This window comes from Notechis scutatus, chromosome 4, assembly GCF_049901735.1.
Source record: "Notechis scutatus isolate UNSWTSFEM ecotype Mainland chromosome 4, rNotScu1.2, whole genome shotgun sequence".
Classification (NCBI taxonomy): Eukaryota; Metazoa; Chordata; class Lepidosauria; order Squamata; family Elapidae; genus Notechis; species Notechis scutatus.
In genome coordinates, this window is record NC_142012.1 from 23939158 (window position 1) to 23952039 (window position 12882).

General features: G+C 37.2%; 1 protein-coding gene across 5 annotated transcripts in view; it reads right to left on the minus strand.

The window, feature by feature from the left end:
• Nucleotides 1-12882, minus strand: part of LEF1 (lymphoid enhancer binding factor 1) — a 106035-nt gene that overhangs the window by 10176 nt on the left and 82977 nt on the right. For 3 of the 5 annotated variants that reach the window (XM_087962951.1, XM_026668674.2, XM_026668675.2), the window contains 3 exons: nucleotides 8970-9077; nucleotides 6422-6470; nucleotides 5169-5209 (listed from right to left, as the gene is read on the minus strand). In XM_087962951.1, the coding sequence (XP_087819077.1) occupies nucleotides 5175-5209; nucleotides 6422-6470; nucleotides 8970-9077 (192 nt within the window). In that variant the 3' untranslated portion in view covers nucleotides 5169-5174. The remainder of the gene's footprint in view (nucleotides 1-5168; nucleotides 5210-6421; nucleotides 6471-8969; nucleotides 9078-12882) is intronic. The other 2 variants (XM_026668673.2, XM_087962950.1) reach the window with 1 other exon arrangement.

The window sequence follows — 12882 nt, forward strand, 5'->3', positions numbered from 1 at the left end:
CTATCTGAATAGTTCATCAACTATCCTTAGCTGATTATTTCTTTTTCTTTTTTTCTGGAGGAAGTTAACCTCTCCTAATTAGCTATATGGATGGGTTCTCTATAATGGGTTAAAAAAAACAGCACAGAAGGAACAAGATTGACCATTAAATATGGATCAAGTGTACAATAAAAGCGAAGAGAGAAACATTTGGAAAAGTGCTGTACTCAATATCTCAGCTGTTGCCAAGGGAAACACCAAGTGCAAGTATTCATCTCCTTTAGTTATAATGGGATATTTGTGTAGTGGCAGTTTTGAGTGACATATTTTAGTGACATATTTTGATTTATCCTTCATATATCAAGAAAAGATTCGAGCTCATTCTGAACTAATCTGCATATTCTTCATTTTTGCTTGCTGAATAAAGGAGGATCTTCACATAGCTGCTCACCTGTGAAAATCTCTATAGACTTTTGGTTCCCATCCCAGAATCATGCAACACCTAGATAAGGTCAACACCTAGTCAAGGTCAGGTCACCTAGTCAAGATCTAACCAGAAAGTCCAGTTGCCTCTTGAAAAAGCACTTTTGGGACAACTATGACCTGGATGACTGACAACCTCCAAAGACAGTCAGCTCTTGCAGCCTCATGACTATAGCATAGCCATGAAGTCATGATGCCCGGTGGTTTTGACAAAACCCTTAACGTTTTTGTCTATGGAGAATCTCAGTCATCCAGGTCATATCTCAAAGGTGCTTTTTTCCCTTCCCAAACAACCTTGGGGTTGTTGTATGTGGGAACCTAGCACCAAGTACTGTGAAAATTGGTTGCCCTTGGGCTATTCTCCACTGTCATTATTAAGAAGCTCCTGAGAGCTTATAGGAAATTTGAGTATCCTTTTGCTTGATATCTATGCTTTTTGTGTTATGCTTTTTAAATCTGTTTGCTTGAATTAATAACAAAGTTTAAAGATTCTTTATTCGCTGGTGAGCTCATAGTCTCTGGATTCAAAGGAACCAATTACTACCCTGACATTTGGCAAACCAGCTTCTTTTTTATTTTATTTCTTTATATCCCTTTATTATTTTTATTTATTGAGTTATTTTTACAAATAACTCAAGGCAGCAAATATATCCCACATACCTACCTCCCCTTATTTTCCACACAACAACAACCCTGTGAGGTGAGTTGGGCAGAGAGAGAGAGAGAGTGTTTGGCTCAAGATCACCCAGATGGCTTTCATGGTCAAGGCAGGACTTGAATTCATGGTCTCCCACTTTCTAGCCTGCTACCTTAAGCACTAGACCAAACTTGATGCACTGTCATAGTCACTTTGCACTACGAGAGAGGCATAGCCTTATAGATTAAGTATTTCTACATTTCAGTATATCTTCAATTTCTATTCCTTTATTTTATGTTTAATCAAAAGTTTCAAAGCGTGGGGGAGGAGATGTAACTCACACTGCATACCTTCAGCTTAACACAATATAGTTCAATCATATTTGAAAATTTGGGGTTAACAGCACGACCATCCTTAAATAAAAAAGACCAGTTGGAAATTAAATTAAATGTAAATGCTTCACAATGCAGCATCTTGCTTGCCACAGTAGTAAACCGGATACATTCAAGAAATGACAAGCAGATCTTGAAATAACTGGTGGGATTTTCACACAAAATAATGCCTGGTTAGAAGGAGATTTTCTCTTGAATGCAACAGAAAATGTTTCCCTACTTGGCCTAAATCCTGTTAATCAGCTAATTTTAATTTAACCCCTGAAGTAAAATGCCCAAAGAGGCTTTTAACACTAAGAATACAGTGAAATCTCATCTTGCTTTACTCTATTTTCTTAACCAGAAATGTCCATTGAACTGAAGAGGACAGCATAGCAAGGATTTACATTATACATCATCAGGTTATTTATACATGTTATAAATCACAAGGAAAATTTACACTACCTGTGAAATTGGGGAAAGATTTCACTGTAGTTTGGTCAAAACTAACAATTATCTCTTCTTCTGGTTGCAAATTATTCATGTATTATTTGATGCACCCTTTTACTTATCTCGATTCTCCTGCCATTTGCATGCTAATGTTGTGGAGTAAGAAGAATCTGTAGCCTGTTCAAGTATTTACATTCCACAGTTTTATCTTGCTTTTAATATCAAGGATGGGGAAAGACAACAATAGCTAAAAGGCCCAAACACCAAAGGACATGGTCTGCACATATATTCTGCACAGATCCCCAAAATCAAATTGGTTTATTTATTGTATTATTTTTATATAGATTTATATGGTCACAGATATCAGCAAAACGAAGCCATTTTATCTTCCTAAATTAGATTTTGGAGGTCAAGTAGGCTTGGGCAAAATATTTGGGAAGGACATAGGTGAAAGCTCCCATTTTAGAACTGAAAGCAATGTTATGGGATGAGACTATGTTTACAAGATATTTAAAGATCTTTAAAGCCTAAAATCTGCCTGGCCCTGACCTAAGACATCTTCTGCTAATGTTTTGCTGGATGTGTCCTACAGACCTATTTTAAAAGAATGTGAACTTCTTGGTCTTTTTTTATTTTTCTGCTTGTAGCAAGTGATAACATACAGAGTGCCAAGTTACCCAAATTCTGTGCAAAGGATTATAAAAATTAGTCTAATTAACTTGTCTCTACTTTGCATACAATTTACCCCACAAGATTTGCAGACTTCATGGCATTTAGATATTTTTCATGCAAGGAAATGGACGGCTCTGGGAAATGGAAAAAGAGTATAAGAGAAGACGACTTATAAAAAGTGGAGGTTAACAGGGAATATTGGTAGAAAGTGATTACGTAATGGTGGAGTTCTTGATTTTAAACATTTAAAAAAGCTACATAGTTTGTTGAATATTTTTCACATCTTGTGTTTTAGAAAGTGGATTTTAATAAAGGTAGTATAATTCTCTGGTGGGGAAAAATCATGGGGAAAAAGATAGTTAGTACTTAGCAATAGCACTTAAGACTTGTATACTACTTCACAGTGCTTTTACAGCCCTCTCTAAGCTGTTCAGAGTCAGCATATTGTCCCCAACAATTTGGGTCCTCATTTTACCCACCTCGGAAGGATGGAAGGCTGAGTCAACCTTGAGCCTGGTGAGATTTGAACTGCCAATTTGCAGCCAGCCAGCAGTCAGCAGAAGTAGCCTACAGTACTGCATTCTAACCACTGCATCACCACGGTTCCTAAAAATAGTACATTGGGATTCTTTGGAAAAAAACTAGAGGTAAACCAATAATTTGGGCTGTGTCTGTATTTGGAAAGCAAATGTTTAAAATGTGCCAAGTTGGCATTTGGTTGGAGAATGCCTATTTATTTTGAATGAGTTAAATGAGTCCAGGACTGCATCCACCACTGAGCCATGGTGGCTCAGTGGTTAGAGTGCAGTACTGCAGGCTACTTCTGCTAACTGCTGGCTGCCTGCAATTTGGCAGTTTGTCTCACTGGCTCAAGGTTGACTCAGCCTTCCATCCTTCCACAGTCGGTAAAATGAGGGCCCAGATTGTTGAGAGAAATATGCTGACACTATGAACAGCTTAGAGAGGGCTGTAAAGCACTGTGAAACAACATATAGGGCTGAGTACTATTGCTTTTGCTAAAGTATGGGAAGATGAACTTGTTCATGTTTAATAAATCCTGGAGAATGGAAGAAGTGCCAGAAGGCTGATGGAGCAAAACCCTGCCTGTATCTTTGAAGGAGGATCCAGAGAACTACAGAATAATCACTCTGACATCAACAACAGGGATGACTGTAGGCCAAATAATAAAAGGATCACTTTATAGCACCTTGAAAACAATACGGTAATTGCCAAAAGTCACATACATTTCTCAAGGCCAAATCTTCCCAGACTAACTTTATCTCATATTTTTTATTAGCTTCTGTAATAAATTGTGAAAATATGGTAGAGTTAATGTATCTTGATTGCAGCAAAACATTTGATAAAGTGCTCCATGACATTCTGATTAGCAAGCTTGTTAAGTATAAGCTGGAGGGTATGGTAATTAAGTGGATATATAGTTTGCTCAAAAATTGTACTTAAAAATTTCTCATCAAACTGGATGAAGTATTGAGTGGATATCATAAGGTTCAGTCTCTAGTCTTGTACACTTCAAAATTTTTATTAATGTCTTAGATGAAGAAGAGGGAATGCTTATCGGGTTTGTGTATGACACAAAATTGGATGGGATAAAAATATACTAGAAGGCAGAAATAAAATGGAAAAGAATCTTGATCTTCAAGAAATGAATACAGGAAACCTAATGGAAACCAATGGAAACTTAATGGACAATTATTTCCTTAGAAAAAAGAAACCAAATGCATAGGTCTAGGATGCTTTGGTAATTGTACGTTGTATAATAATATCTTGAAGATTTGTCCAGTACTGGGCATATTTTAAAATAAGGGAGGGAGGTTTCAAATGTGTCATCAATCTTGAGTCCTTTCACGCCCACAAGAGATCTAAGTCCAGCCCACCTTCAATTCCATTGACTCTTATCTACCACCAATTTGCTTAAACCATTAGTAGTTCAGATTCTTGTACAGAGTTATAAGCATGCAATAAACTCTTATATCTATTTGAACTGCCCAAGTTTCCTGATTTTTGTGTTGACATTGGAATCTTCACTATCCACAATCCTTGGCATAATGTTGGAAGAATTAAACTCATATTGAAATATTGAAGTGTTTTTCTAGCATTCATAAATGCTGCAACACAAACATACAAATGAAATGACACAAACACACAAAACTTATATGAGGTATACTTACAATTGTAAGTATTTTGAAATATAAATGCCAGTCAAGATTATAAAATAGTGATGAAAACAAATCAATTTGGTTTAACTAGTTTCTAATGAAGATTTTTCTAGTATGATGCTAGTCAAAATGGTTTAACTGCTTATTAAAATCATCAGACTTGCATCTAGTCAGTGAGGTATAGTTAGTTTGCATGACGTAATTAAATAATAAAAAGAATTGGCTCTAAAATACACAGCCGGTATAAAAACCATTAATCATAAGAACATTCATTTGAGGGTAGCACATTAAATTTGCATGTGCTATAATTTCTTGATTTTTTTCAGATATTAAATGTAGGAAAGCTTTATGAAATCTTTTGATGTATATATATAAAAAGTCTTTTAGTAGAATTCTTACCATGCTTCAGATGTAGGCAGCTGTCATTCGTGGGGCGGTACCTGTAGAAGATTGTTGTTTTTTAAACAAATTTCACTGAATAATTTTTTTGCATACCCCAAATAAAAGGTCTTATGCTAGAATATGCATTGCTGATTGATTTCCTCTGCTTTTTATGGTTCTTATACCAGCCATTTTTATTTTTATTTTAAAAATTGAGAACCTCACTGATGCTTTTAGCAAAAAGATTTTTAAACCATTTCTTTTCTTTTTTTTTTTTAAATGTACTGTATGTCAATATAAAATCTCATTTGAATGATGCTTGATTCTGCAGTTTTCTTGGCAACAATATGGAAGTAGTTTGCCATGGCATCTTCTGGGAAGATTTTCTTTTTTAATTCCCAATCTACAACCCCAGTTATTCTTCTATCCAAATATTTTACAGGTCTGACTTTGTTTAGCTTTCTGAATTAACTAATTCATAATTTATCCATGAAATTTACTGATTTATTTACAAGGCTCGTAAGCTGCTCCAACTGACTTTTCTCCAATGAAGAAATAAGTTGATTTAAAACCTCTGCTTAACAGCCCTTAACAGCAGCCCCAAAAAGAAAATATTCTTCACACTTCTGGAAGTCAGTAGTGGATTGATGGAGCTAAAGTGAAATTTATGGCATGGGGAACCAAAAATAGCTTCTCAGGTAATGTTTCCTGAATCTAAGCATTGGTAAAATAAAAGCCCGCTGACTTTTTGTCAATCCTTCTTCATTTTGTTCAGATATACAGTACAAGTTGATAGTGTTAGTTTTGCACTAATAAATCATACATGGACAGTCTTTTAGTAATTTCTCATGCACAGTCTTCAGTAGACCATTGATGCATCAGAAAGTTGCAAATACAAGCTGACCTGTTGAAAGCTGTTCTTTACCCTCTTTATTGATATAACTTTGGCACAGAAATTAGAGCAATTATGTTAATTTAAACCTAATGGTGCTATTTCCAATCTTTGAGCCTTTACTGACAACCAAAAGAATGAAAATTAATTTCTTCTCCAATTACTGAAAGAAAGCTTCATTCCAAGTTATCCCTTTATAATGAGACTAAAATTTTACTCTTAGCTTGGGTGCATGAGGGTAAGGCCGTAGAGGTGGCATCAAAAAGAATTATTAGAATATGTATTGTCCTTTATGGAGAGAAATTGAAATCATGAAGCAATGTGCTTGTTTTTTAAAACACAGCTAATGTTTAACATGAATATCTACCCACAAATATACCTGATGTTGACTCCTGTAGCTTCTCTCTCTTCCTCTTTTTCTTCTTTCCCTTTAAAAAGTAGGGGGAAAATCTTTATTTATGATAAGGAAATAAATAACAAGAAAAGAGATTGTTCAGAGTTGTGGTGGCGCAGTGGTAGAATGCAGTACTGCAGACTAATTTACTGCTCACTCCAGGAGTTAGATTCTGAATTCCACTTGACTCAGCCTTCCATCCTTCTGAGGTCAGTAAAATGAGGACCCAAACTATTGGGGGCAATATGCTGATTCTGTAAACTGCTTAGAGAGGGCTGTAATGCATTATGAACTGATATATAAGTTTAAGTGCTATTTCTATATAAGCAATCCTAAAATATTCTATGTTGCGTTTCTGTTTCTATAATTCTCAAGGACAAATGTTAAATTTTGCCTATATTTTATTATAGACAAGCTATTTTTGTTTACATTAACTTCTGCCATTCTACCCTTGTCAGATTGACAAGAGGCAGGCAATCATAGAGTTCACATCAATCTCACCAAAAGTTACTTGCAAATCCTTTTTCAGATGCAGTAGACATTACGTTCAATGGAGGATCACTGTGACAGAAATTCTAGGAAAAGCTTCTTTAATGATCCAGAAATATGAGACAGGAAAAGAACTTGCTTGCTGGGAGTTGCAGAATAGCTGCACTATTTATTTAACTTTGTGTTACAAGAAATGCTGGATTGCAACATCTGTATCAGCCTCCTGGAATAAACATGGGCTTTTCCTCATAAATGGCAATCCCAGTAAGCTTCACCTTAACCTCAAAATTCCTCTGCTAATTAAGTTTTGCACTGTAGGTCCAGTTTTATTCATCATTCATAACCAGTATTTAAACTGAAGGGGGGGGGGGAGAATTCATTAAAAATTACAATGACATTTCACTAAAGAAAAGATCCTTCACAAGCTATTTGTGAGACATAGAATTAGAACAATGTGTGCATCATGAACATTTAAGGAAATAAAAAAGTAATCAAACTGAATATATAGAGTAGTTACTGTTGGCTAACTAGAGTCTAATTTGAGAAGCTGCTAAAAGTATTGCTGTGAAGTCTTAAAGGAATTTACAATCCCCATGCTAAGAATCAAAATATCTACTAATGTTCTTAATTTCCAATAGCTGGATAGGCTGTTATCCTTTCTTTTTCTTTGCATCTTAGCATAATTCATTAAAACTGAATAAGGTTTACAAAATGGACTGACACATAAACTGCTTTGTTAAATGAATGTAGGTACTAGGCAGAGATGATTCACTGTGCTCTGAAGCTCATTGGCTCTTTTATGGAATTTGACTAAGGCAGTAAGTCTATTTATCTGGCATTAACTAGGCACATGAGATTAAGGATATATCCCACTATCGATTGAAATCTTAATGAATGTGTGAGAGACTATATTTTCAAAGTCAGAACTATGGCTGGGATTAGGCTCTTCTTTGAATTGTTTATTTAAGAGTCATCAAGGCCCTGCCTTAACTAACTCTCAGATAAATAAGTCTCTGGCTATTCTAAGTATGGATTTTTCTTAAAGAAGTATTTACAAAGTTAATGGAAGACATATTGTTTAATTGTAATGAAATATTGTTATAATGGGACATCTTATTTTTTTTTGGGGGGGGGGGACATCTTAGAGGGGAAAACTCACAATTTGAAAAAAAAAAAAGTGCTGCTAACTGAAGCCTTTCTTTTTAACAATAACAGATATCCCGCAGCCAAAAGGATTGCTGCTCAACTCAATACACACTACGTTTTGTTTGCTTTAGGACACAAATTGCACATGGCCAAGATAAATTCCAAGATAATTCCAGTAGGACATCATTCAAATGACAATCATTATCATGTGTATTTATTAACCATAGGATAAGCCTATGTCAAAACAGTTATCAGTTTCAGGACATAAATCCCTGTGCCAAGATATGCAAAACAATTTTCTAATACCAAATTGCCATTTGGGTATATTTTTCGGGTAGGCAAAAAGCTGGACCAAAAAAACCCCCAAACAAGAACACTTGGAATCCATTTGTACATGTAAAAATGGTCCTAAAAAGAGAGAAGAGAAAAATGTATGGACCTCAGACTGAACAAAATGCCAAATACAATCAGGGGTGGGATTCTACTGGTTTGGCCCGGTTCACCTGAACCGGTAGTTCCAAAGATCATCTGGAAGCAAACCGATTCGCTCCGACGATCAGTTGCTGGGCCCGCCCGCCCGGGCTCTATACTGACCTTTATTTCCTGCTTTTGAAGTTCAGCTGTATTGCGCAGCACAGCAGATTGCTGCTCACAGCTGTTGAAGACACAGGAAGAGTGCAGGAGAAGCCCAGTAGGAAAGCCTCTGCACACGCGAAGCACATGTTTGCTGTGCATGCACTCAAGGTGTGCGTACACATGCAAAGCACGCCGACTGAACCAGTGGTAAAACAATTTGAATCCCACCACTGAATGCAATGAACCTTTTGTTCCATGCGCACATTCAGATTGCTATGTCTTCCTTACAGCAAGATTGAGAAAATGTAAATACAAAGCTTACATAGTTGTCTCTTGCTGACCAGCCAGGATAAAGTTGCATGTGTAGCTGCCTTTCTTTCCGAGCGAGTTCATAATATTTTGCTTGTTCTTCACGCGACAAGGCATGCCACTGCAAGTGAAGTGAAAAAAAGAATAAGCTACAGGTGCAGATATCTATGGATATGAATTCCAAGGTAGTCCGGTGCATGGAAAAACACAACTCCAGAATGCTTGCATGTTACCAATAGCAATATAAGAAACTTGCACAATGTGCACAACTGATGTCAGGCAGAGGACTTTTTAAGTTTTTAAATATGTTATTTTTAACATTTCGTGTGGAAGGCCTTTGAGAAAACATGGGAACGGAGGGAGAGCATGTATGTTTTCCTGCTCCTGCTGCCTTTTCTATACTCTGATGACTTTTGATCAGGCAGCCAAAAGTTGAAGCACTCTTTGCCAATAATCAGCAGGGCAGGTTGTGAAAAATTATTTAGGGGTAATATAATAACTCATCATTTGCATGTGTCTCTATTTCTTGACCTGAAAGTCTGTTTATTCAGTATGACAGGGACAGCTGGAATGCATGGAGTTAAATATTGAAGCACATCTGATGACATTTGGGGTGGAGGGGCAGCAGATGGGGTGGATAGTGCAACAAGAGAGACAGCTAAGGAATGATAGTCTGAAGCCACAGAAACAAATCCAAAACAAAAATGTAAAACACAGAAGAGGAAAGGCCAGGCAGTGGGTCTGATGTTAGGGTAAAAATATTGCTGGAAACTTTGAATAAATATGGCATTCACATGACAATGAATGAAGATGATGATACCCAACGATGTATCTCTTCTACTGATGAATTAAGCAATGCTATGAATATCTTATCTCAGGGCCTGGAGGCTGCAAGGTCTGGAGGGGTTTCAGATTAATCCTGGCAACTTTGAGCAGCTTTAGGTTTGGGAGCCTGTTGCTTCTAGGACTATGTCATGTTTGGATGGGGGTCATACTGCTCCAGACTGATATGGTGCACATTCTGGGGGGTCCTTCCAGGCTTAGACTCCTGCTTGAACAGTAGGCAACACTTAAGACTTTTGCACAACTTCATGTTGTATGTCAGTTGCACCCATTCCTGGACTGGGAAGCTCTGCCCAGAGACACTCATATCTCAAGTCACTTCCAGATTGGACTACTGTAATATGTTCAATATGGGGCTGCTCTTGAAGAGGATCTGGAAGTTTCAACTGGTGCAGAATGAAGCCACAGGGGCAATTGTTTGTGTTATCAGAACTTTTGTGACCCAAAGGTGCTTTTTTCAAGAGGCAACTGGACTTTCTGGTTTTTATTTGAAGACGTTTTGCTGCTCATCCAAGAAGCTTCTTCAGCTCTGAAGAAGCTGAAGAACCAGAACTGAAGTAGCTTCTTGGATGAGAAGTGAAACATCTTCAAAGAAAAACCAGAAAGACCTGTTGCCTCTTGAAAAAAGCACCTTTGGGACAACCATGACCTGGATGACTGAGAATCTCAATAGACATCCTGTTCTGTGAGTTGCATTGGCTGCCAGTTTGCTTCCACCTCCAATTCAAGGTGCTGGTTGAAAACCCTTCCTGGCATAGGACTGGGTTATCTTAGCAACCATCTTTCCCAATTATATCACAGTCCATCCCATTAGATCTGGCAAGGAAGGTATGTTGTTGCTACCATTGGGTGATAGGTCCCAGAAGACGAGCCTTCTCTGCTGTGGTGCCTGCCATATGGAACATTCTCTCCAACTCAGGTTCGTTCCTCTCTTTTAATGTTTCAGAAGTCCCTCCAGGATCCCAGAGAACAGAAGACATTTTAAGATGGCTCCACTAGTAAGGTTGATAGGTTTACTTCTTTCCATGCCTTGTAGTTTTGTGTATTTTAAATGTTTGTAATTTTTTAATTTTTCAAAAAAAATACTGTTTTTTTTTTAATCTTTGGGTTGTTTTATTGGCATGTTCTATGCCACCCAGAGTCATGAAATGAGCAACTATATAAATCTAATAAGTAAATAAAAGCAATTTCAATATTTAGGATCATGGAGATGATGCCATAGGAACTATATGGGAAGGAAGACCCTTTCCTGATTCAGAGTGGCGCAGTGGTTAGAGTGCAGTACTGCAGCCTACTTCTGCTGACTGCTGGCTGCCTGCAGTTCGGCAATTCAATTCTCACAGGCTCAAGGGTGACTCAACCTTCTATCCTTCCGAGGTCGGTAAAATGAGGACCCAGATTATTGGGGACAATATGCTAACTCTGCAAACCTCTTAGAGGGGGCTGTAAGGCACTGTGAAGCGGTATATAAATTCTAGTGCTAGTGCTTTTCCTAACTGCTTTTCACAGATTAATTAGTCATAGCAATGAAATATTGAAGAAAGGCATTTTGAGTAAGAATCAGTAATAGTAATCAACAATTAAAATGTTCAAGTCAACCAACCCATGCATTAGTCTGCTTTTTTATAACCATGCAGTCCTGAAGCATGCTCACTGAATGATTTCTGAGCAACAGCTTAGCAACAACAAGAATGTACTTTAGAAGGCTAATCAAAATCTTCCACCTTGGGGTGTTTTGGGTCACTTTTTCAATCATGTGGATATTTCAGCTACAGGCTGTTATCTGCCTAGTTCCTAATGAAGGCCCTTTAAAGCACCACTTCTTATTGTTGAGCTTAGTACTTACATTGTTTAAAAAACAAATTGTAGTTTAACATTCCAAAAATACTGAACCTGAGGCATTTTTTTAGAACAAGTGAGCTGCTCTTCTATTGCACATATACACAACCTTCCCTGAACCACAGCAGCCTTCGCCCTTCAAGCAGCAGCCTGATCCAATCGCTGCAGCTGCCCATCAGCTGTTTCACAGCAGGAAATTAGGGTAGAAGCCTGCAGTTTCCAAGAGCTAAGCAGCAGGAAACATGGGAGGGAGCCAAGAAGAGAGATGAAGTGCCAAAGACACACTGCATTAGCGAGGAAGGAGAGCTGTTTAAAAATATTAGCAATGGAAGTTTGGGGGTTTTTTTGGGGAGAAATCTTATCTTTTAGACACATAACCAAATCATAATATTCTGAATTATCTGCCATTCAGTCACATTTTAGGCAACAGAAAACTTGGCTGTTGCAACCCAACATTTTGATATTATTGATTTTACTTTATATGTTGCATTTTGGTTTATTCTGTAAGCCAGCTTCAATGCTTATATAGCAGCAAAGCAGGGATATGTGTAATATTATAACATTTAAAATTTAATAAGTAGCATCACCTAGATTTTTAAAATCAGTTCTTTACTGTTCTCTAATGGGCAATACTAAACATGTGTACAACTGAATTCATATTATTTAGAGAAGGAATGAGCCTTTAAGAATTTCAATCCTTTAAAACAAAACGAAACATCCTGTCCTATTCTTTTGTGAAATAACCCCAGAGAGAGGCTTCACTGAAGCTTTGGCTAGAGTCCCACAATGCTATTTCTCCTTTCACTACAATGCAATTTCAGTTGTTTGCCATCTGCTACTATGTACAGACTATGCTTTTAACAGATCAGTGCAAATATTAGAAAAATGATATTTGCACTATTATGCCAATAGCCAAATCTACAGATGCTCAGAGCCAACTCAAACTCAGATAGAAATAACTGTAAAGTCAAGACTTCTCTGGGATTGCCAGGTATTCAAAAGATAAGGTCAGCATACAGGCCATTGATAAGACCATAATTTATGCAGAAGTAGCCTGAATGAGAACTCTTTAATATGCTTCCTTGAAGTGTATGTTTAAAATGTTTCACTTTTGATACTTGCTAAAATGGTGTTGGCTCAAAAAAACAACAACCATAACATGGTAGGCATAAAATGGGGACAATGTGGCAAAACTAATTTTAATTTTAAAGTCTCCTTCCAGTAGAATTCAATTCCGGACACCC